The sequence below is a fragment of the Schistocerca americana genome, chromosome 1 (genome assembly GCF_021461395.2).
Source record: "Schistocerca americana isolate TAMUIC-IGC-003095 chromosome 1, iqSchAmer2.1, whole genome shotgun sequence".
NCBI classification, from domain to species: domain Eukaryota; kingdom Metazoa; phylum Arthropoda; class Insecta; order Orthoptera; family Acrididae; genus Schistocerca; species Schistocerca americana.
The window spans coordinates 1129582392-1129607510 of NC_060119.1; the positions used below are offsets into that span (position 1 = coordinate 1129582392).

A 25119-nucleotide genomic window follows, 5' to 3' on the forward strand; every position below is an offset into this window, starting at 1 on the left:
CCTTCTGGACTCTTTGCTGAATAATGTTGAAATTTAACAATGAAAACTCCAAGTTGGAATATCAAGAATATTATGAAAAGGATAGACTGCTACTCACCATAAACACGACATGTTGACTTGCAGACTGGCACAACGAAAAGACTGTTTTACACATTGAGCTTTTGGCAATAGCCTTTGTCAGAAAAGGAAACACACATCCACACCTCACACACACGACTGCTATCTCTGGCCATTAGAGCCAGAATGTAACTGTTGCGTTGAATGAAAGCAGCAATCAGGAGTGAGGCAGAGAGGAATAGTAGGGTACACGTGGGGGCAGAGAAGTGCGCTGTCTGGCAGAGCGTGCAGGACAAGGTTGCCAGGCACATCATTAGGAGCCTGTGGGGGAGGGAGGAAGGGGGGGGGGGGGACGAGGAGCAGAAAAGTAGAAGAGCAGAGAAGGGGAAAAGATCAGTGGGCACACTGACAGAGAGCGACGCACAGTGGGGTGAGGGGACATGAATTGGGAGGAGGTGATGGGGCAGAGGGGGCAGAAACTGTTGGTAGAGAGTGGACAAACAATAGATTCGCTGTAAGTTAAGGCCAGGATAATTTTAGGTGCAGAGAATGTGTTGTGAGGATAACTCTCACCTGCGTGGTTCCGAAAAGCTGGGGTGGAGGGGAGGACACAGATGGCATGGGTTGTGAAACAACCATCGAAACTGAGCATGTTATGTTCAGCTGCATTTTGTGCCATAGGCTAGTCAAGTTTGCTCTTGGCCACAGTTTGGCAGTGGCCATTCAGCCTCATGCACTGCTAGTTGGCAATCATACTGACACATCAGGCTGTGCAATAATTGCAGCAGAGCTGGTATACAACATGGCTGCTGTCACAGCTGACCAAGCCTCTGTTGGGGTATGATAAGCCCATGACAGACTGGAATAGGAACTACTGGGTGAGTGGACCAGCCAGGTATTGCACCTGGGTCTTGGGCCTGGGTGTGGCATATGGATGGACTAGGATGTTGTGGAGGTTGGGTGGATGACAGAACACCACTTTAGGGGTAGTGGGAAGGATTTAGGTAAGATGTTCCTCATTTCTCTTGGGGGAGGGGGGAGGATTGAAAATGTGAGTCAGGCAGCAGCAGCAAGCCGAGACACACGTAGCAACAGGGAAGTAACTGAGTTTGTGACTTTTACGAATTCCTAACCAGGAGCAAATTTTATATCATGATCTGTGTGTTTTAATAGTTTAGTCTCTTGAGTTTCTGCATGTTAATTTATTATCTAATAGCCACAGTTCTTGCCTTTTCATTTGCATCAGAAAGTAAACCAATTTTTTGACACATTACACGTTCCTCATCAGGGGCGAATAATTTATTTTAACCTGAGTGCTTTGGTAGTTAGGTGTTTGAATCTCTGCATATTAATCTAATTTCTTAGACACACTTCCTGTATTTTCGTCATGTCTACAGTAGAGTTTTGCAGCACATGCCAATAGTCTGTTTATCTGCTAGTTTAGATTTCCACGGTTTTTAGTATGGACAGAGACTGCGATTGCTGTGTGTGGATGTCAGCCAAGTTGGTAACACTTTGTTCTCAGCTCCAGGCTGTGATGGTCTCGGTTACACAGCTTGAGGCTGCATTGGATGTGGGGATCCAACAGATGTCCAGCACGTCCGAGTACTCTGATCGTCCTCAACGGCGGCCAGCCCAGTAACTGCTTGCACTGAGGTTGACCCCTCACGAGTTGTTGAGTGGGAGGTCGCCCCAGGGTGTAGGAGGCAGTGAAAGATTTCCCAGGCAGCTGCATGTGAGTCCTCCCCGGTTCGTCTGACAAACAGGTTCCAGGTGCTATCTGTGGCTGACACTGTTGCTGAGCCAGATGCCATCACTTGTCCTGTTTCAGAGGAAACATCTCAGTCTGCAAGATTCAGACAATCACTGAGGATGGTATTATTGATAGTTGAGAGTTCCAATGTTAGGTGCGTTATGGGGCCTCTTAGGGATGCGGCTGCCAAGAAGGGAAAGAAAACCAATGTGCACTCCGTGTGCATACCAGGTGGAGTCATTCCAGACTTGGAATGGATCCTCCTGGATACCATGAAGAGCACAAGGTGAAACCACCTGCAGGTGGTGGCTCATGTTGGTACCAATGATGTGTGTCACTTTGGATCAGAAGAGATTCTCTCTGGATTCGAGCGGCTAACAGAGTTGGTAAATGCTGCCAGTCTTGCTTGCAGAGCTGGCCATTTGCAGCATAGTCGACAGGGCCGACTGTGGAAACAGAGCCATGTGGAGGGTATAAATCAGAGGCTCAGATGGTTCTGCAACTGTGTAGGCTGCAGATTCCTTGACTTGAGTCAAAGGGTGGTTGGGTTTCAGGTTCCGCTGAATAGGTCAGGTGTCCACTATATGCAGGAGGTGGCTACACGGGCAGCAGGGGCTGTGTGCGTGGACTGGGTGGTTTTTTAGGTTAGAGGGTCTCGGGAAAACACAAGAAGGGCTCCAGTCACAAAGGGTGCAGGCTGAACACAGGAAAAATGTAGATACAGGAACCATTGGTATAACAGTTGTAAATTGTCGTAGCTGTGTTGGGAAAGTACCAGAGCCCCAAGCTCTAATAGAAAGCACTGATGCTCAAATCGTTATAGGCACTGAAAGCTTGCTAAAGCAGGATATAAGCTCAGCCAAAATTTTTGCGAAGAACCTAACAGTGTTCCAAAAGGATAGGCTAAACACGGTTGGCGGAGGCGTGTTTGTTGCTGTCAGAAGTAGTTGTCGCGAAACTGAAGTAGATACTTTCTGTGAGTTAGTGTGGGCAGAGGTCATTGTTGGTAACCGGAATAAAATAAAATAATAACTGGATCCTTTTACTGACCTCCCAGTTCAGATGATACAGTTTGCTGAAAGGTTCAAAGAAAACTTGAGTTTGATTTAGAAACACGTACCTGAATCATACGGTAATAGTTGGTGGTGACTTTAATGTACCCTCGATATGTTGGCGAAAATACATGTTTAATTCTGGAGGTACGCATAAAATATCATCCGAAATTGTACTAAATGCATTCTCTGAAAATTATCTCAAGCAATTACTTCATGAGCCCACGCAAATAGTAAATGGTAGTGAAAACACACTTGACCTCTTAGCAACAAATAATCCTGAGTTAATAACAAGCACCAAAATGGATACAGGGATTAGTGAACACAAGGTTGTCGTTGCGGGATTGAATATTGTAACCCGCAAATCCTCCAAAAATAAACTAAAAATATACCTGTTCAAAAAAGCAGATAAAAATTCACTTGACGCCTTCCTGAGAGAGAATCTACACTCCTTCCAAATTAACAATGTAAGTGTAGAAAAGATGTGGCTTGAATTTAAAGAAATAGTATCAGCAACAATTGAGAGATTTATAGCAAATAAATTAACGAACGACAGAGCTGATCATACTTGGTACACAAAATGCGTCAAAACACTGTTGCAAAAACAAACAAACATGCCAAATTTAAACAGGTGCAAAATCCCCAAGATTGGCGATCGTTTACAGAAGCTCAAAATTTAGCGCGGACTTCAATGCAAGATGCTTATAATAGTTTCCACAATGAAACTTTTTCTTTTTCTGGCAGAAAATCCAAAGAGATTCTGGTCATATGTGAAGTATGTTAGCAGCAAGAAATAATCAATGCCTTCTCTGCGCGACTGAAATGAAGATACTATTGAAGACAGCGCTGCCAAAGCAGAGTTACTAAATGCAGCCTTCCAAAATGTCTTCACAATAGAAGACGAAGTAAATATTCCAGAATTCGAACCAAGAACAGCTGCCAACATGAGTAAAGTAGAAGTAAATATCCTCGGAGTAGTGAATCAACTTAAATCACTTAATAAAAGCAAGTTTTCTGGTCCAGACTGTATACCAATTAGGTTCCACTGAGAGTATGCTGCTGCATTAGCTCCATACATAACAATCATATACAACCATTCACTAGATGTAAGATCCGTACCTAAAGACTGGAAAGTTGCACAGGCCACAACAATATTCAAGAAAGATAGTCAGAGTAATCCACTAAATTACTGGCCCATATAATTAACGCCAATATGCAGCTGCATTTTTGAACATACATTGTGTTCAAACATTATAAATTACCTCAAAGAAAATTATCTATCAACACAAGTCAACATGGATATAGAAAACATAGTTCATGTGGAACACAACTAGCTCTTGATTCACAAGAAGTGTTAAGTGCTATTGACAAGGGATTTCAAATCGATTCTGTATTTCTGGAAGGCTTTTGACACTGTAACACAATAGCGGCTTGTAGTGAAATTGCGTGCTTATGGAATATCGTCTCAGTTATGTGACTGGATTTGTGATTTCTTGTTAGAGAGGTTACAGTTTGTAGTAACTGATGGAAAGTCATTGAGTAAAACAGATGTGATTTCTGGCGTTGCCCAAGGTAGTGTTATAGGCCCTTTGCTGTTCCTCATCTATATAAACGATTTGGGAGACAATCTGAGCAGCCATCATCGGTTGTTTGCAGATGATGCTGTAGTTTATTGACAAATAAAGTCATCAGAAGAAGAAAACAAATTGCAAAACGATTTAGAAAAGATATCAGAATGGTGCAAAAATTGGCAGTTGACCCTAAATAATGAAAAGTGTGAGGTCATCCACACAAGTGCTAAAAGGAATACGTTAAACTTCGATTACATGATAAATCAGTCAAATTTAAAGGTCATAAATTCAACTAAATACATAGGAATTACAATAGTGAACAACTTAAATTGGAAAGAACACAAAGAAAATGGTGTGGAGGAGGCTAACTAAAGACTGCATTTTATTAGCTGGACACTTAGAAAATGTAACAGATTTACTAATGAGACTGCCTCTTTTAGAATACTGCTGCATGGTGTGGGATCCTTACCAGATAGGATTGACGGAGTACATAAAAAAAGTTCAAAGAAGGGCAGCACATTCTGTATTATCGCAAAATATGGGAGAGAGTGCCACTGAAATGATGCAGGATTTGGGCTGGACATCATTAAAACAAAGGCGTTTTTTGTTGCGATGGAATCTTTTCACTAAATGCCAATCACCAACTTTCTGCTCCAAATGTGAAAATATTTTGTCGACACCGACCTACATAGGGAAAAACGATCACCACAATAGAATAAGGGAAATCAGAGCTCATATCTCATATGGAAAGATATAGATGTTCATTCCTTCCGCGCGCTATATGAGATTGGAATAATAGAAAGTTGTGAAGGTGGTTCAATGAACCTCTTGCCAGGCACTTGTTATTTGCAGAGTATCCATTTAGATGTGGATGTACGACAAGGTAAATCTGTTTGTGGACTAGGTCTGGCGGATAGTGCCTGTCTGTAAGGGCCTTTGTGAGATGATCTGAATACTGGGCAATGGAGTTCTTGTCACTGCAAATACGCTGTTTCCGAGTGACCAGGCATTATAGGAGGCATTTTTTGGGTGGAAGGGATAGCAGCTGTAGAAATACAGGTACTGTTGGGCGTTGGTGGATGTAATGTGGACTGAGGTGTGAATGGAGCCATCAGAGAGGTAATGGTCAACATCCAGAGAGGTGGCAGGCTGGGTTGAGGAGGAGATGGTGAAGAGAATGGGAGAGAAGGTGTTGTGGTTGCGAAGGAATGAGGATAGGGTGCTTTAACCCTGAGGACAGATTATGGAGATATCATCAATGAACTTGAACCAGACCAGGGGTTTGGGGTTTTGAGAGGCTGGGAAGGTCTCCTCTAGATGGCCCACAAACAGGTTGGCCCATGAGGGTGCCTTGTGAGTGCCCACGGCTGTGGTGTGAATTTGTATGTACATTCCCTTCAAAGGAGAAATAGCTGTGTGTTGGGGTGAAGTTAGTAGGATGTCTGAGGAATGAAGTAATGGGTTTGGAGTCTGAAGAATGTCGGAAGAGGTAGCATTCAATAGCGGTAAGACCATGGGCACGAGGGAGAAATAGCATCAACAGTGACATGTAGAGATCCAGGATGTTATCGAGTGGGGCTGATGGAGTGTCAGTGAAGTAAGTCGTTGGTATATCTGACATGAGAGGCTAGGTTATGGGTACCTCGTTGGAGGTGTTGATCAATGAAGGTCAAATTTTTTTTATTTGGGTCACAATAACCAGCTACAATGGGGCATCAAGGCTGCTTTACAACCCAGGCCATCTGAATCCTCATCTCCACTCCCAGCTTTTCTGAACTTTGCAGATGGCATTATCCTTACAACACATTCTCCGCTCCTGAAATTATCCCAGCCTCAACCTATGGTAACTTACTGCTCCCAGACTCTCCACCCAACAGTTACCCACCCCCCCTCCCCCCTATCACCTCCTCCCAGTTCATGTCCCCTCACCCTCATTGTGCATTGGTCTTTTGTCAGTGCACCCACAGGTCTTTTGCCCTTCTTTGATCTTCTCCTTTTTTGCTTCTCGTCCCCCCCCCACCCCCCACCCCCCACCGCTCTCTCCTGGCCCTTACCCACGGCCTTCTTCCTGCTGCCCTCTAGTCTCTGCATAATCTACCGAGCAGCACTCCCCCCCATGCCCATGCTCGGCTATACCTCCCCATTCCACACCTCACTCCAGACTGCTGCTTTTGTTCAATGCAGCAGTTGCAATTTGGCCAGAGAGCTTTTCTGAGGAAGGCTTTGCCCGAAACCTCAATGTGTAAAGAGTCCTTTCATTGGTTCAGGCTGCAACTCATGTGTCACTTTTACAGGGAGTAGCAATCTATCTTTTTGATAATATTATTCTTGAACTGACAGTTTTTAATGGACAGGGGAACAAGTGCCAGTAGTTCTCACAAGACACACTATAAAGTTAACTATTTGTAGCACATAAGTGACTCACTTGCAGAAAATAGCATAAAAAATGACATCTCACTTCACATGTTGCAGTCATTCACCATTTCACATCACAAATCTTGTTCCTCGATTTTGTGCACCAAGAGGACATTCAAACACTCTTTACAGTCTCTCTGTTCTACACTATACTCTTCCATTTGAATTTTTTTTCTGTCTTTGATTTCACTATTCTTTCCTCGGTTTTCTGAACTTCCTCCTCCGTTTCCAGTTTACAAATATTCAATCTTACACATGTTCAATTCAAATAGAATCCAATATTTCCGAACGTAATATATGGGGCTGAATGGAACAAAGCACTGTCCAGTTCTAATTTATATAGCAACAACCAGTGAAATTTTAACGCACCCACCTGGATGGAAGCCCAAGAAGATTTCATCAGCATCAACCAGTTCTCAGGATAAACAGTCTCTCACAAAATTGCCCTCTGGCATTGAGGTGATGTATGTTACAGCACTAGCAAACTTAGGCATTATAGTGGACATGGTTTGTAGTGCAATTAATTATAGTAACAAGTAATTTATGTTACTTCAAACGAAATGGTAGCCCTACATACTGTTGGGTACTACGTTAAGAGTAACATTTTTCTCTAATTTTTCCTTAACTTCTTCTCAAGAAAATTAAAAACACAATTTAGACAGAAAAATTGATTGGAAAATTGATACATGTTCAAGGGAATCTAGAAAAAATATACAACAGAAGAGATTAAAAGTTTGTATAACTTACCGTACTAGTACCAGCTGTGATAATTAGCTTAGGAGAGGGACACACACAAGCAACAACTTCCCCATTGCTCTGTACCATTGCCTCAGAAACAAACACAGCCTTTTCACTGTCATAATTACCAATGCGTAAACTGTGATCTGCAAAGCCCCAAGCCACGTATTTGTTGTAAGCTGGAGGTACCAATACTTTGTTCTGCTCCACTGCTAAAATGTTTTTTTCAGCATGTAAGATTTGTCCAACTGGGCCCTTAAGTTCTGCAACAAGATAAACAGTTTATTAAACATAAAATAATGGTTTCAACTAATTCATGATAATATGTAAACTGACTCTTTTGTTTAACTCAACAGAAAATACATCCAAACCTAAGTTTATTCCAATACTGAATGTGTAATAATTACAAAATATAATAATGTTTATGTTATTGATCACTACTTCAACATAGAGACACTAAGCAGTGTCAGGAGAGCATCTTATCTCCTGAAATATTCTCCATAAGCTTGTAATTCAATTGTTCTTGCAAAATGTGTGAAAGATTACAAATTAACCCTTAACCGGAATTGTGGGTCATGTGGACTCGCCGACAACAATAAAAACATCTGACAATGGAAACACGCGGAGTTGCAGCTTCACACACCAGTATAATCTCAGCACATTTTGAGGTGCACCAGGGACCAGGAGCTCACTGCTTGAAATTTACTGGAAGTGGAGGTAAGTGACATCCCTGGGTCCAACTTGACCCGCAATTCCAGATATAGGATTTATTTAGTCAGTATATACTGACTAATTTTGTTGTGTTTCAGGCACTTTATTGCCACAATGCAGCGGGGTCTCCACAATGCAGCGGGGTCTCACTGATAAAGAAATCTGTGAATTATTATTAGATGAAAATTATTTAGACACAGAATCTTTAAGTGATTTTTGACCTTGTTCTGAAGAGAACGTAAGTGGCGATGAAAATGCACAACAATAAATTTCCTCTGATTCAAGTAATTCAGCGTCTGATGATTCAGTAGAGAGAGATAGCTGGTTGTCAAGAAGTGCATATTTTCAAGGTAATAATCGATTCAAGAGGTCTACACAACCACCAGCTATGTCCAGAGTCAAAAACCACAACATCATCACTCACCTGCCTGGTCTCATCAGTACAGTTCATGAAAAGTGAAACATGTCACCAATTTAATCATGAGAGCTGCTGATTCAGATGAAATGACCGTACATATTTGCACTAACACTAATCAGAAAATAACAGAATATTCAGAAAAGTATAAAACTAATGCTACTTACACTAACCATGTAAGTATTATGGAAATAAAAGCATTATTTGGGTTGTTGCTGTTATCAGGTGTATTCAAATCTGGCCATGAAGATATAGTAAGTTTATGGGCAACTAATGGAACAGGCCGAGATTTATTCAGAATAATGATGTCAGTAAAGCAATTTATGTTCCTGTTATCTGCTTTGAGATTTGATTATGTGAATTCTAGGGAAGAAAGAAGAACTAATAACTGCACTGCTCTCATCTCAGAAATATTTGGGAATTTCATTTAGAATTGTCAAAACGACTATAGCTACTCAGAATATTTGACAGCTGATGAAATACTTTGCCCTTTTAGAGGGAAATGTTTTTTTCAGGGTTTACATGAAATCGAAGCCCGATAAATATGACATCAAGATTACGTGCCTTTGCAACATTAAAACACACCATTTCTACAATGCTTTTATCTATATGGGCAAAGTACTCACTAATAAAACAAGCCAACTTTCAGCTTGCGGAACATTCATTTGGAACTAACAGGAATATAACTGCTGACAACTGGTTCTCTTCTGTGGAGCTGGTTGACAAACTGATTGAAAATGATTTGACTTACGTTGGAAAGATGCACAAAAATAAAAGGGAAATACCACCAGAATTTTTAGCCAATAAACAACGGGTTGGATCTATGTATTTGGTTTCATGAAGGATAAAACATTGGCATCTTATGTCAAAAAAAAAAAAATAAATAAATTCATCAATGCACCATGACAATTCAGTCAATGAAAACAATGGAAAACCTGAGATAATTAAATTTTACAACAGAACAAAAGGTGGTGTTGATACAATAGATCATAAATGCGCCAATTATTCAGTCTCTAGAAGAACTCAACAATGGAAATGTGTAATTTTTTCAGCAATATTGAAAGTTGCAAGTGCAAATGGATTCGTATTATGGAAGGCATCAAATGGTGGGAAACATATGAAATGTAATCATTACATAAAAGAAATTGGGCTAAATTTGATAAGGTTATTTACATAGAAAGAAAGATGGAGTATTCTTCATTTTCAGTAGATTTGAACAGTAGGATAGATAATTTTCTAGAGGCAGCTGATGAACCCCAAACTGACCTACGATTAGAAAATTCACCTTGTAGTCAGAGTGGTTCACGAAAAAGAGGAAGATGATGTTAATGTGGTCCTAGAACTGACTGCAAACAATCACAAAAATGCAACAAATGTTTTAAATTCATCTGTAAATGACATGCAGAAAAAAATGTGTTGTGTACCAAGTGCCATTCTTAGTTCAGGTGCTGATATAGATAACATTTGGACACTTCCATGTTTTGTTTTCTTTATTTTTGTTTCTGACTGATGGCATAAAGAGTCCCTATTTAAATTAAGGGGAAGTATGAGAAACTCCATAGTGTATCTAGGTTTTTTAATCTAAGCTTTTTTTGTAATCATGTAGCATTCCAAAGTAAGGTACTAAAAATTCTTGTAAAATATGAGACATAGGACTTGAAGTTTAAAAAATAACACTAAACTTGATTTTTATTTGAAATAAAACTTATTTTGATACAATCATTATGCATTTACATACGAATTATTTCTTTTATGGGGATTGTGTTGAATTTTTAGTCAAGGGTCCATTTGGACCCACGATTCCAGTTATGTTTGTCAAAATATTGATTCCAGTTTAGGGTTGATAAAAACAGTTTGAGAGATTTTTCCTTTAGGGAATTCTGTATAATCTGAAAGAGAAATTTACTTATTACCTTACTCAGTCTTGTTAAACTTTACATTTATTTGTTTGTTGCTTATTTGCAGGCATATATAGTAGTTATTGTCTAACAAATTACCCCTTCACTGATGGTTATTTGGTTCTGAGATCTTCCTCTCCAGGATATTTAAGAATCATCTGCATATAGGAAAAATCCTTTTTAATTCATTCTCTAACACCAGATGCAAAGTCTGAATGCAAAATTTTGACAATCCATGTTTCAGTAGTTAAGTACAATGAAAACTTCAACAATACCACCTTGTAAAGCAATATCTTTGAAAACAGGGTGAGAATCAACAATGAAACGTATTTTGGATATCAAATGGGGCTAACAGCACACTGTCCTTCATAAATTGCTGTTGCTGACATTAGTGAATTAACATATCTTAAAGAGCCAGCATCCAGTGAGATTTGTATGACTGTTGGTTGCTGGTACTGCAGCACCACCTCTTGTTCTTAGAGTAAACTAACTCTCAGATTTTTGTCAATACAAAGAAAGATCATGTTTTACCTAACAAAAAGTGAATAAAACTGTACTAGGTAGGCTACACCAAAATTATTGCATAGTAATTCCTACCTTTGATGGGTTGTAGTGAAGGTCGAAGATTATCCAGATTATGAAAGAATAACCTATCTCCTGTGGTAAAACTCAGGCCTGGTGTTATTGGGCCTGGATCTATCACTGATGTACGATGACTTATTTTTTTAGCTGGGTGAGGCTTCTTGAAAAGCTGTTTTGGAATCTGACCAAAGTTGTTGATGAAACCAATAGTTGCATTCTTCTTCAGAGGATCATCAATACTGAAAAAAATTGAAGTAATATATTCAGTTAATGTGACTTCAAAAGTGTAGCACCTGAATAGGCTCTGCTAATAAATTAATATATTTTTCAAACACATTGACTTTTATCAGTGTCTGACCATCTACTTTATCAAAACTCCATATGAGAGTAAAAAAAGAATATTTTTAGAAATTATGTGATTTAGGTCACATAGGCATGACTCTTTTTTTTTACACCGCAAATCTTTGAGAGTTAAAGAAATACTTTATGGTTCATAAATCCACTGTGCTGACACTTTTTTAATCTTTTTTTTTCAATTTAACAAAAAAAAGTAGGCTAGGTGTGGTGGGAAATGAAAGTAACTGTAGGTTGCTCCGATCTGGGAAAAATGAAAGTGGAAACCAATTCAACCATGTTTTGCTAAATATTTGCGTATTCTAAAGTAGCAATCAGATAACGAAGCCTTCAGATGAAAGAAAAACGTGAAAAGTCACTCCAAAACTGAGGATTCCTCACAAAATTTGATTGGATTTAAAAAAAAACTCCATGATCAGATTGTGATGAGGCTCAGTAATATCTCTACCAGACAGAGGAACAATACAACAGAGAAATAGCAGTGGAAAATGAGTCAGAGCATTGTGATATCCGTCTCCCTCGTAGGTGAATTTGAGTTCATAATAACTCTTCCAATGAATCCTACTTTACTGGCAGAGATATATGATTAAATGAACAACAATAAGGAAAGAATAGATTTCTACTGAACTCATAGAGGAGGTGCTGAGCTGCAGACAGACACAATGAAAAAGAATGCTGGAAATATTCAGCTTCAGAACAAATACCTTCTTCAGAAGTGGAAAACACACACACACACACACACACACACACACACACACAGTCTCTGGGTGCTGAGGCCAGACTGCGAGCAGCAGTGCATGATGGGAGAAGCAGTCTGGGCGATGGGGGTAAGGAGGAGGCTGAGGCAGGAAGGGAAAGGGATAGCAGGGTAGGGGTAGGGGATGGTAAAGTGCTACTTTTGGGAGCATACAGGGACGAGGTGGAGAGATGGTAGAGCAGGTAGGTGTAGTATGGAGGTTAGACAGAAGGCGGAGGTGGGGTGGGCGGTGGCAATAAAGGAAGAGAAGTAAAAAGATTGTGGGTGCTTTGGTGGTGTAGATTGCTGTGTAATGCTGGAGTGGGAACAGGGAAGGGGGGAGGTGGTTGCAGGACAATGACTTATGAAGGTTGAAGCCAGGAGGGTTATGGGAACATAGGATATACTTGCAGGGAAGTTCCCACCTGCACAGTTCAGGAAAGCTGATGTCAGTAGGAAGGATAGAGATGGTATAGGCTCTGAAGCAGTCATTAAAATGAGGAATGTTGAGTTGGGCAATGTGCTCAGCAACTGGGTGCTCCAGTTTTTTCTTGGCCACAGTTTGTCTGTGGGCATTCATGTGGACAAATAGCTTGTTGGTTGTCACGCCCACTTAGAATGCAGCACAGTGGTTGCAGCGTGACTTGTAGATCACATGACTAGTTTCACAGGTAGCCTTGCCTGTGGTGGGATGAGTGATGCTTGTGACCAGACTGGAACAGATGGTGGGGGGAGGATGTGTGGGACAGATCCTGAATCTAGGTATATTACAGGGATATGAGCCCTGAGGCAAGAGTTGGAAGCAGGAGTTGTGTAGTGATGGACAAGGATATTATGTATGTTTGGTGTCAGCCAAATACCACTGTGGTTGCATGGGAAGGATAGGGGGTAGGACATTCCTCATTTCAGAGCATGATGACAGGTAGTCAAAACCCCTGGCAGAGAATGTGACCCAGTTGCTCCAGGTCTGGATAGCACTGAGTCATGAGGAGAACACTCCTCTGTCGCCAGACGGTGGGACTTTGAGAGATAAGGTAAGGATAGTAATTATGGTCAGTGATGACCTTTGTATGTTTTGAGGGGGCTCGCTCATCAATAAAGATGTGATGGCCATGAATGACTAGGCTGAAGAGAAGGAACTGCTTGGGATGGAATGGATGGTAGCTGTCAGAGCGGAGGTATTGCTAGAGGTTGGCAAGTTTGATATGGACAGAGGTACTGATGTAGCCATCTTTGGTGAAGTCGAGGTCAACATTGAAGAATGTGGCTTGTTGGGTTGAGGAGGACCAGGTGAAGAAAATGGAGGAGAAGGTGTTGAGATTCTGGAGGAATGTGAGGATGTCCTCACACTTGATTCAGATCACAAAGATGTTGTAGATGCCTAATCAGAGGCAGGGCTACCTGTGAAATCATTCATGTGATTTACAAGCTAAGCTGCAACCACTGTGCTTCATTCTATGTCATGACAACCAACAAGCTGTCTACCTGCTTGAACAGCCACCAACAAACTGTGGCCAAAAAACAGCTTGACTACCCATTGCTGAGCATGCTGCCCAAAACAATGTTCCTCATTTTAATGACTGCTTCACAGCCAGTGACATCTGGATCCTTCCTACCAACAATAGCTTTTCTGAACTGTGCAGGCTGGAGCTGTCCCTGCAGTATATCGTACTTTCCTGTGACACTCCTGGCCTACACTGACATTAGTCATTTCCTCAACCCATGTATCCTCTTCCCTTTTGTTCGCACTCCAGCACTACATAGTGTCCCCCCACCATCCTCATCTAAAGCATCATTTTCCTGTTCCCCATCCCTCTCCTGCTACCCCCTCCCCACCCCAGCCTCCTCCTTACTTCCACCACCCAGATTGCTTCTCTTGTCATGCGATGCTGCTAGCAGTCTGGGCTTGACAGCCATAGACTGGTCATGCGTGTTAGTTGTGCACGCACATGCAGGCATGTGTTGTTTAATTCCATTGAAGGCTTTTTTGACCGAACACTTACTTGTTTGACAGTCTTTTTGTTGTACCTGTCTGCAATGCAACATCTCTGCTATTTGTTGAGTAGAAACTATCCTTTTCATAATATCATTGCTATTCTGTCCTGGGTTTTCCACTGTTTGAGCAACCTAATTGTCATATATTTCTTCTTCTTTAACTGAGGCAAAGTGGCTTAATTGTCAAAAAGTCCAGGATATCATAATACTATTTGGGCTCTGTAACTGCTTGAGATAAAATGCACAAATCAGCTAATTTGATGTCAGTATTAAAGGTACGGATATCCCAATCAGTAGATGTCAATTTTAAATTGCCTCTTATTATCATGGCACGACTGACAAAAATTACACATCTACTGCTCTCCTGTTTCTCTTTGCTGCATTTATTCACTTAATCATTCAACAAAAGTGGCCAATAACAGTGACCATTTACAGTTTCAGATCTTTCACTTTCACCCAGATTACTTCACATTCTGAGAAATTAACTATTTCACTAGACTTGACACAGGTTTTGTCAACAGTAAATGTGTCACCTGCATTGGCACCAAAAATATGTTTCTGACAATAGCAGTCAGGATTTACGTTTTTACAGTCAATTATATATTTTTAGTGAGATTTTCATTCCCAGTGCTAGACAACAACTACTACTACTGTTAATCATTGACAATAATTATGAGATCTTATTCTGCATGCTCTGACAAAAAATGGTTCAAATGGCTCTGAGCACTATGTGACTTAACATCTGTGGTCATCAGTCCCCTAGAACTTAGAACTACTTAAACTTAACTAACCTAAGGACATCACACACACCCATGCCCAAGGCAGGATTCGAACCTGCGACCGTAGCAGTCCCGCGGTTCCGGACTGAGCGCCTAGAACCGCTAGACCACCACGGCCAGCACATGCTCTGACAGTTGACTAATATTTAATTTAAATTCTTTGTATGACCTAATAAGACATACTTTCCTCTCTGCAACACATAATCTACAAGGTCAATATTTAGTAGCTCTACAGTAATTGAAATCTAACCAAAACCACATGTGCACACCACCCATACTTTGCAACTCAGCTGCTGCTTTGTGTGTGTGCAGCCACTCCCACCTCAAATCAGAAAAGCACCACAGTCCTCAGCCTTATTGTGCAGATCATTCTATCAGAATGGAGTTAAATAAAAATCACTTGCAATGATCAGGATATCACAGCAGCATACCATGTCAAGTTCTGGTGCCTGAATCTTGATAAAATTTAAACTGGTTTGCACACATAGACTACTTAGCAAATAAACTGAATATCTTGGCATTTTCAGTGTGTATTTTGTCAACTGACACAAACACAGACACCGGAAAGATAATCTATAATTTCTACTACAAGTCAGTTATTTGTTATGGTATAATCCTCTGGGAAAACACAGAATATGCCATGAGGCTCCTAGTATTACAAAACAAAATAATTAGGACCATCTATGTTGCGAAATAATGGGTACCCTGTCAACCACTGTTAAAAACTTTAAGAACACTATCCGTTACCTCCCTTTACATACGTAAGGTGTTGATTTTCTTTTACAAACACACACACACACACACACACACACACACACACACACACACACACACCTGATATTTTGTTTCCATTTCCATCACAACTACTGCACAAGAGAGTTCTGACGCACTGTTTAAAACTGGATATGTGCTTAAAAATTTACAATAAAATAAATGGTAGTAATACATTTAACACTGAGCTTGGTTCACTGAAAAGACTGCTCTTTACTCTTCTGATGGAAGAGTGTTGTTATTCTGTTGAATAATCCCTTAAGGATAATAAGGACAGTTTATTTTTTTGTGTACTGAAAACTGAAAAAAATATAAGATCCAAAATAGAAATAATCAGAATGATACAAAATTATTACAAAATCCTGAGAAAACAGGATTACGTGTTAATGAAGAAAAGACAGAATATCTGGTCATATGTAAGAAAATCTGACATAATGTACATTTGGCTGCTTATGGATTCACTTTCAGGATAGTTGACTCAGCTACACAGGGAGCCTTTTTAGTAAGAACAATACAATGGATACAGAAACAGATACCCATCTAGCAACAGCAAACAAAACACTTTTTAGTTTTAGTAAAATCTTAAAGAAAAGAGCACTTACTACTAACTTCAGGTGCCCTTACACCTGTTGTAACAGTAAAATTACACAGATCTGAAAAATCAATACTTAAAAAGAAAGAAGAAGAAGAAGAACTGTTAATACTTAACAGAACTGTACAAATGCCATAATACTGGCAAACTACTAAAGAAGAGAAGGTTGAATTGAGCAGGCCTACAGAAAGAATTACAGAGAACAAACTACCTAGAACAGCCTTTTGCACAACAGTAGATGAAATGAAGTAGAACACCAAGAATTAGCTGGTGAGATAATATCTACATCTTCATCTGTATTCTGCAAACCACTGTGAAGTGCACTGCACAAGGTTATGTCCAATTGTACCAGATACTAGGGTTTCTTCTCCTTCCATTCATGTATAGAGCGCTGGAAGAACGATTGTTTGAATGCCTCTGTGCATGCTGCAATTTTACATTCCTAGAGTCATCGTTTAAAGGCAGTTCTTGAAACTTTGTAAGCAAGCTCTCTCAGGGTAGTTTACGTCTATCTTCAAGAGTCTTCCAGTTCAGTTTCTTCAACATCTCCGTGAAACTCTCCTATGAGTCAAACAAACATGTGACCATTCGTGCTGCCACACTCTGCATAACCATTCATGATGCCACACTCTGCACACATTCAATATCCACTGTTAGTCCTATTTGGTACAGAACCCATATATTTGAGCAGTATTCTACAATGGATTGCACAAGTGATTTGTAAGCAATCTCCTTTGTAGACTAATCGCATTTCCCCAGCATTCTACCAATAAACCCACCTACCACTTGCTTTAGCCACAACTGAGCCTATGTGATCATTCTGCTTCATATCCTTGCAAAGTGTTACACCCAGGTGTTTGTTTGAGTTGGTTGACTAGGGGGAGGGGATCAAACAACGAGGTCATCAGTTCCATTAGATTAGGGAAGGATGAGGAGGAAGTTGGCCACGCCTTTTCAAAGGAACCATTCCAGCATTTGCCTGAAGCGATTTAGGTAAATCATGGAAAACCTGAATTAGGAAAGCTGGACGCGAGTTTGAACCATTGTTTTCCATAATGCAACTCAAGTGTGCTAACTACTGTGCCACCTCACTCAGTGTTTGAGTTGGCCAATGCAAACTGTGACTCACTGATGTTATAGTCATAGAATACTATTTTTCGTTTTGTGAAGTGCACACTTTTATATTTTGGAGCATTTAAAGGAAGCTGCCTACCTCTGCCCCACTTTGAAATGTTATCACAATATGACTAAATATTTAGGTAGCTTCTTTCGGGTGGTACTACATTGTAACTGCATCATCTGCAAAAAGTCTAAGGTTACAACTAATATTGCCCACAACAGCATTAATATACAATATTAACAACAACAACAACAACAACAACAAAACAACAACAACACACTTCCCTGGGGCATGTGCAAAGTTACTTCTACATCTGATCACTCTCCATCCAAGATAATATACTGCATCCTCATCGCCAAAAAATCCTCAATCAAGTCACCAATTTGGCTTAATACGCCATATGACTGTGCTTTTGACAGTAAGTGTAGATGTGGTATTGAGTCAAATGCTTTTCAGAAATCAAGAAATACTGCGTCTACCTAACTGACTTGATGCAATGGTTTCAATATGTCATGTAAGGACAGTGTGATATAGGTTTTGCATGATCAATGTTTTCGAAATCCTTGCTGTCTGGCATGGAGGAGGTCATTCTAGTTGAGATACATCATTATGTTTGAGCTCAGAATATGTTCTAAGATTCTGTAAAAAATCAATGTCGAGGATATTAGTGACAGTGTCCAACTACTGGTCACAGTTTTTCATGCGAGTGATTTATGATAGATCACAGTTAGAAAAGTGGCTAACTCATTCACAAATTCAGTATAGAATCTGATCGGGATTCTATTGGGCCCTACAGCTTTGTTCAATTTTAATGATTTCAGCTGTTTCTTAACACCACTGACACTAACACTTACTTCACTCATCTTTTCAGTGGTAAGAGGATTAAATTGATGCAATTCTCTGGTATGATGCAGCGAGGATGAATATTAACAGGAAATGGACAAACAGTGCACTTGACAAAAAGAAATGGAAAAGGCTTGTAGAGCAGGCATGTGGTTGATGAGGCTCTTACCACATACAAAGTAAAGAAAGAAAGAAAGAAAGAGCACTGAAATCTATAGCAGGTATTTGAATCTTAATGTGGACACTGGAGTCATTGTTTGAATAGTTGTGTGTGTAAATGTATGTACTATTGCTAGAGAAAGAACCAGTACTCCAAATCTAGTGTGAATATTGCTTTCTGTTATGTGTTCCTGTGCTCCACACAGTGATTCACTGTAGGCAAGATGTCATCTTTCCTCTATTTTAAATATTTCTCCAGCCAGGAATTTCCATTATTATAGGAAGGTACGCATCTCAGAAACGTATGTAAAATAGTGTAAACTTTTGGATTTCTCCTAAGAAATTTTCTTATTGTAAAATTTAACATGTCTCTTATACATCAAATTATTTGAAAATTGTATTGAACGAGATGAATAAGTCACATTTCACCCTTTAAAATGAGACAGGTAACATATTATGCTTCCTTCGACATACATCTCACGAAATGATCATGACAGGAAAATCTGTGGAAATGGAACTCACGTGTAGGTTTACTGACAGTCAACCTTCCCATACTCTACTTGTGAGTGGTGCAGAAAAGAGGGGTGTGGAGAGGGGAGTGTGTGAATACTGTAATAACAGAAGTTCCCTCCACCATCCCACATAATGTACTGTTTGTCCACAATAGTAAAAAAGCCTTTTACTTTTGTTGCCAGTAGCAGTGAAACTTGACAATAGCTGAGAGAAACTCATTTGTGTACAAGCATTGGAAATGTTTCCACATGTGTAGCCTCTGCTTTCGTACAAAACATGGGTAACAGTGCCAGCAGTGCGGGAAGGACTTGGTCCTACCATTCCCTCACCGTTCCTCTTCCTGGGGCACTACTTATGAGTGGTAAGACATGCCTCCTGCCATTCCTGACTGCCACCCCAGAAAGACTCTTCATACCATGGGCAAAAAGTAGTTTGCAGAAAGCACTAATAAAATTTTTGTTTAAAAGTTTGTGCAACAACTATAAAATTATGTATAGGTTGTACACTGACAATGTTTTATCAAATGTCGGTATGAACTTATTCAAATTGCCAGCCAAATGCCAAATTGTCTGGTTTATGTGATATACAGACTTGTTTATAAGAACTAATGGAGAAGTGTACAAAACTGACTTGTAAATGTCAACGTTTCCTTCATAGAAGAGATGGTGGAACACATTAACAGCCTCAACAGCAGCCTGTCCTTGCTGCTTGCATCCAAATATCAGGTCAATCCACTCGTGCAGATGCTGCGACACATAGTCGCACTCAAGTGCCAGCCGGTGCACCCGTATGAACTCTCTCGGATCTTCCTTGGCCCAAGGTGGCAACACTACGTCACCCAACTGAACACCATTCTGCTTACAACCTGTAAACAGTAAAATATTCACGTAATGTTAGAGATTGCTTTTTTTTTTTTTTTAATGGCACACACCCAGTAACACAAAACAGCTGTTTTTGGTGAATAATTTCCACTGAATGTAATAATAAACATAAATTACAGATCACACATAGTAAGGGGAAAAGAAATGTTATTTAACATGCTTTATTGCAGCTACCACCAATTTAAAAAAAATGCATGCACATGAAATCCCATGAAATCCCACAAGTACACACTGCACAGGGTTATGGAAAACTGGTGGTTCACAAAGAGACCAAGTGCATTTTGAAGTAACTTATAAAGCATAAAGAGAAAAGCTGTACCAGAGATGATGGAGCAAGCCTGGTAACCTAATAGAGAAGAAATTTAGATGACTATGGAACATATGGAGAGAAAAGTTTAAGCAATCATTCTCACCTAAATCGAAGTTATTTGAATTACAAAGGAACTCTGGGAGATAGAAAAACTCAGGTATCAGTTCTTTAACATCTGCCATATTATGTTTCGACGCTGATAACCATGCTTCTCGTACTGAGTGGAACATGCGATCAGCCAAATCAAAATGTCCTCCCTGTGGTAAAATACAATTTATGTCAAGAAAATATCAGTAAGTAATACAAAATACAACACTTAATTATTTTCATAAACAATTACTTTCATAAACAATTACTTTCATAAACAATTACTTTAGAGAGCTTAACATTTTTAAGTTTACAAGCCATTCTGAAACACTTAACGTCCATCTTGTTGCTAGACTTCAGGTTTCCCAATAACAATAAAATCCACTACAACATACTACAGTACCGATGATCAGACAGATACAAATTACTAGTTGGCACTGACTGAACATATGCTGTGCAAGTATTGCAGTGATCATGTTACACTCACACACTCTCTCTCTCTCTCTCTCTCTCTCTCTCTCTCTCTCTCTCTCTCTCTCTCTCCCATTTGCAAATCATATACCTCATCATATAGCTCTAATCAACAGGACATAGTTTAAAAAAACAGCTATATTGAAATCGTTGTGACACGAGTGACTATTTCTCAAATTATTAGCAGTATACCTTTTAATAACATGAAGCTCACCTGCAAACGAAGGAAATGCTGAGTAAAAGGTTCCATTCTCACAAGATAAGAGCACACAATCATGGCTGATGAATAATGAGTGCCATAATGATAAGGTGGAGTCTCACCATGAGGATCGTCCCATTCCTTATACCTAGGAAAGTAAAATGTCATATATTGGATATATTAAATCAGCTTTATGGAATGAGTGAGGGGGGGGGGGGGGGGACATGGAATATAAATACATAAAATCCTAGAACTATAAAAAAAAATTTACCTTTTTTTGAACTGTTCCAATCTCTCTGGACTTTGTGCTCCCATCGGCTTTGTGAAATCCCTGAAAGTTTGCGAGTCAGTCAGATCTAACTCTTCACTCTCATAGTCAGCTAGTATCCACGGGAATACAGGGTACTGCATTAGATCATTATATGATCTACCAGCTAAAGTATTCAGATGCATCAGGTACTGGAAATTGGAGATTTCACCACGCTGGAAAAAAGCAGTGTTTCAGGACTGACGATCAAATTTGAGAAGGAAAAGTCTATAATACTATAAAAATGAGGAATAAAACATGAGCATTAATAATATGAATAAAATGTTTATATCATTCCACACGAAAAAGTTTAACTGTAAGCAAATTACCACCCATCTCTGTGTGACAGATGTCTCTCCGATTAGAGTTGAAAGTAACCCTGCCCCTTGTTCCACATTTGCCGTTCTCTTTTGACCAGCTACAGATTGCTGCGCACTATCTGCGATGGCTGTGGCAAATGTCATAAACCTGCAAAAGTTATTTTTTTGCTATTTTTACAGAAAAAAAGAGTTTATACCAAAATGCAGGGAACTAACATCTAAAATGTTCAAAAAATGATTATGTTGAATTCTGTAGAGGTATTATGGGCAAATAAATATTGTTGTCATCATCATCATCAGAATTGAAATTCAATCTAATCTTCCTGGTTTTGATTTCGTATGATATTTAAAATAACTGTTGCCACAACACATGATTAGGTGGCCTGCAAGCTTAAATAAGCATGGGAAACCAAAGGTTGACCATGCCTGCTTTAGAGGGACATCCTCTCTTCATTTTGCTGTGTCATTCGTCATTCATCAGTAATTACATCTACACTGAAGTCAGCATTTGTAACTACTTTCTTCTGCAGTTTTTCTGTTTTTAATTTACCTATCAGCACTTCACATGTACAATTGAAAATATTAAACAATAACTGCTATTTTCTCTGCACGATCATTCTCAGTGGTTAACACGTATCAATTGATCATGATGATGAAACTAATGTGAAAAAGAATTTGGAATTATGTGGATCTAGGAATAGCTGAAAAATATGTGCAATACTACTATGATTCAATATGTGGAGAGAAGAGTTAAAGAGAAACACTGAATTATGAAGTTTTAATATCTGCCACCAGCTTCCTAGTATTAGTAGGTGGAACACAATGTCTCCAGGGATATCTATTCACTACATCTCATGAAAGCTTGACTGATATTATATGTAGAGAACAGTCAATTTTTCAACAACGTTTTCAAAATTACTAGCATGGAAAGCAATTTCATTTTCCTGCTTAAATTTTTTCATTCTGAAACTTCTACATGATGCCTTCTACATGATCTACATGATGCCTTTTGCAAAGAATATGTGACACAAACTTAAAGCAGTTGAGTGATCAGTTTACAATACTGTTACTACTTTAACCTCCATCTATAAAATTAATATATATAAAAACATTCTGCACCTCTTTCATTTGGAAATATCTAAATACACATTTTTGGTAATATGTATTACTGTATTAGTTACATTCAGCACAAATATTCTGTAATTAATGAGAGATGTTATAATAAACTAAATTTAAACATGATATTACCTCTGATACACCTTGTTACGCTGCTTTTTTTGAAATGCAAGTAAGTAATTGCGGCCATCTCCAGAAAACACTTCAAGAGCCATAGGTTGGAGAAGATAACGCCTTTTATGAACTTCCCTGAAACAATGTTGCAATTTAATGAAATGCTCAGCCAGGGATCACATAAAAGTTACAATTACCATTGATATAAAAGGTTATGACCTACAGCTACTATGAAGATAGATACGTCCAACAACATAAGCTTTCACCTGCTACATCATAGATCAAATATGTTCACAAATAAAAGCCACTACACCTCACAAAACCTTGTTATTCTATACAGAGTTCTGAACCATCTTGAAAACTAGCAGCTAGAATGAGCCCAACCATGTGATCTATCAACACACAACCAGCATAGGTTCAGAAAAAAACATTCATGTGAAACGCAGCGGCTCTTGATTCATGTGAAGTAATGAGTGCTATTGATAAGGGCTCTACAACTGATACTGAATTTCTAGATTTCCAGAAGGTTTGTGATGTTCTGCACAAGTGTCTAATCAATTTGCAAGTGTCTACATCTACATCTACATTGATACTCCGCAAGCCACCCAACGGTGTGTGGCGGAGGGCACTTTACGTGCCACTGTCATTACCTCCCTTTCCTGTTCCAGTCGCGTATGGTTCGCGGGAAGAACGACTGTCTGAAAGCCTCCGTGCGCGCTCTAATCTCTCTAATTTTACATTCGTGATCTCCTCGGGAGGTATAAGTAGGGGGAAGCAATATATTCGATACCTCATCCAGAAACGCACCCTCTCGAAACCTGGCGAGCAAGTTACACCGCGATGCAGAGCGCCTCTCTTGCAGAGTCTGCCACTTGAGTTTGCTAAACATCTCCGTAACGCTATCACGGTTACCAAATAACCCGGTAACGAAACGCGCCGCTCTTCTTTGGGTCTTCTCTATCTCTTCCGTCAACCCGACCTGGTACGGATCCCACACTGATGAGCAATACTCAAGTATAGGTCGAACGAGTGTTTTGTAAGCCACCTCCTTTGTTGATGGACTACATTTTCTAAGCACTCTCCCAATGAGTCTCAACCTGGTACCCGCCTTACCAACAATTAATTTTATATGATCATTCCACTTCAAATCGTTCCGCACGCATACTCCCAGATATTTTACAGACGTAACTGCTACCAGTGTTTGTTCCGCTATCATATAATCATACAATAAAGGATCCTTCTTTCTATGTATTCGCAATACATTACATTTGTCTATGTTAAGGGTCAGTTGCCACTCCCTGCATCAAGTGCCTATCCGCTGCAGATCTTCCTGCATTTCGCTACAATTTTCTAATGCTGCAACTTCTCTGTATACTACAGCATCATCCGCGAAAAGCCGCATGGAACTTCCGACACTATCTACTAGGTCATTTATATATATTGTGAAAAGCAATGGTCCCATAACACTCCCCTGTGGCACGCCAGAGGTTACTTTAACGTCTGTAGACGTCTCTCCATTGATAACAACATGCTGTGTTCTGTTTGCTAAAAACTCTTCAATCCAGCCACACAGCTGGTCTGATATTCCGTAGGCTCTTACTTTGTTTATCAGGCGACAGTGCGGAACTGTATCGAACGCCTTCCGGAAGTCAAGAAAAATAGCATCTACCTGGGAGCCTGTATCTAATATTTTCTGGGTCTCATGAACAAATAAGGCGAGTTGGGTCTCACATGATCGCTGTTTCCGGAATCCATGTTGATTCCTACATAGTAGATTCTGGGATTCCAGAAATGACATGATACGCGAGCAAAAAACATGTTCTAAAATTCTACAAGAGATCGACGTAAGAGATATAGGTCTATAGTTTTGCGCATCTGCTCGACGACCCTTCTTGAAGACTGGGACTATCTGTGCTCTTTTCCAATCATTTGGAACCCTCCGTTCCTCTAGAGACTTGCGGTACACGGCTGTTAGAAGGGGGGCAAGTTCTTTCGCGTACTCTATGTAGAATCGAATTGGTATCCCGTCAGGTCCAGTGGACTTTCCTCTATTGAGTGATTCCAGTTGCTTTTCTATTCCTTGGACACTTATTTCGATGTCAGCCATTTTTTCGTTAGTGCGAGGATTTAGAGAAGGAACTGCAGTGCGGTCTTCCTCTGTGAAACAGCTTTGGAAAAAGGTGTTTAGTATTTCAGCTTTACACGTGTCATCCTCTGTTTCAATGCCATCATCATCCCGTAGTGTCTGCATATGTAGTGC

General features: G+C 39.8%; 1 protein-coding gene across 1 annotated transcript in view; it reads right to left on the reverse strand.

The window, feature by feature from the left end:
* The window catches only part of LOC124619168 (WD repeat and FYVE domain-containing protein 3), a 297546-nt gene that overhangs the window by 49900 nt on the left and 222527 nt on the right, over positions 1-25119 (reverse strand). Inside the window, exons 42-49 of the mRNA XM_047145406.1 lie at positions 22878-22994; positions 21639-21777; positions 21274-21485; positions 21018-21150; positions 20349-20502; positions 19685-19919; positions 11208-11431; positions 7596-7849 (exon numbers count right to left, since the gene is read on the reverse strand). Coding sequence (XP_047001362.1) covers positions 7596-7849; positions 11208-11431; positions 19685-19919; positions 20349-20502; positions 21018-21150; positions 21274-21485; positions 21639-21777; positions 22878-22994 — 1468 coding nt within the window. The remainder of the gene's footprint in view (positions 1-7595; positions 7850-11207; positions 11432-19684; positions 19920-20348; positions 20503-21017; positions 21151-21273; positions 21486-21638; positions 21778-22877; positions 22995-25119) is intronic.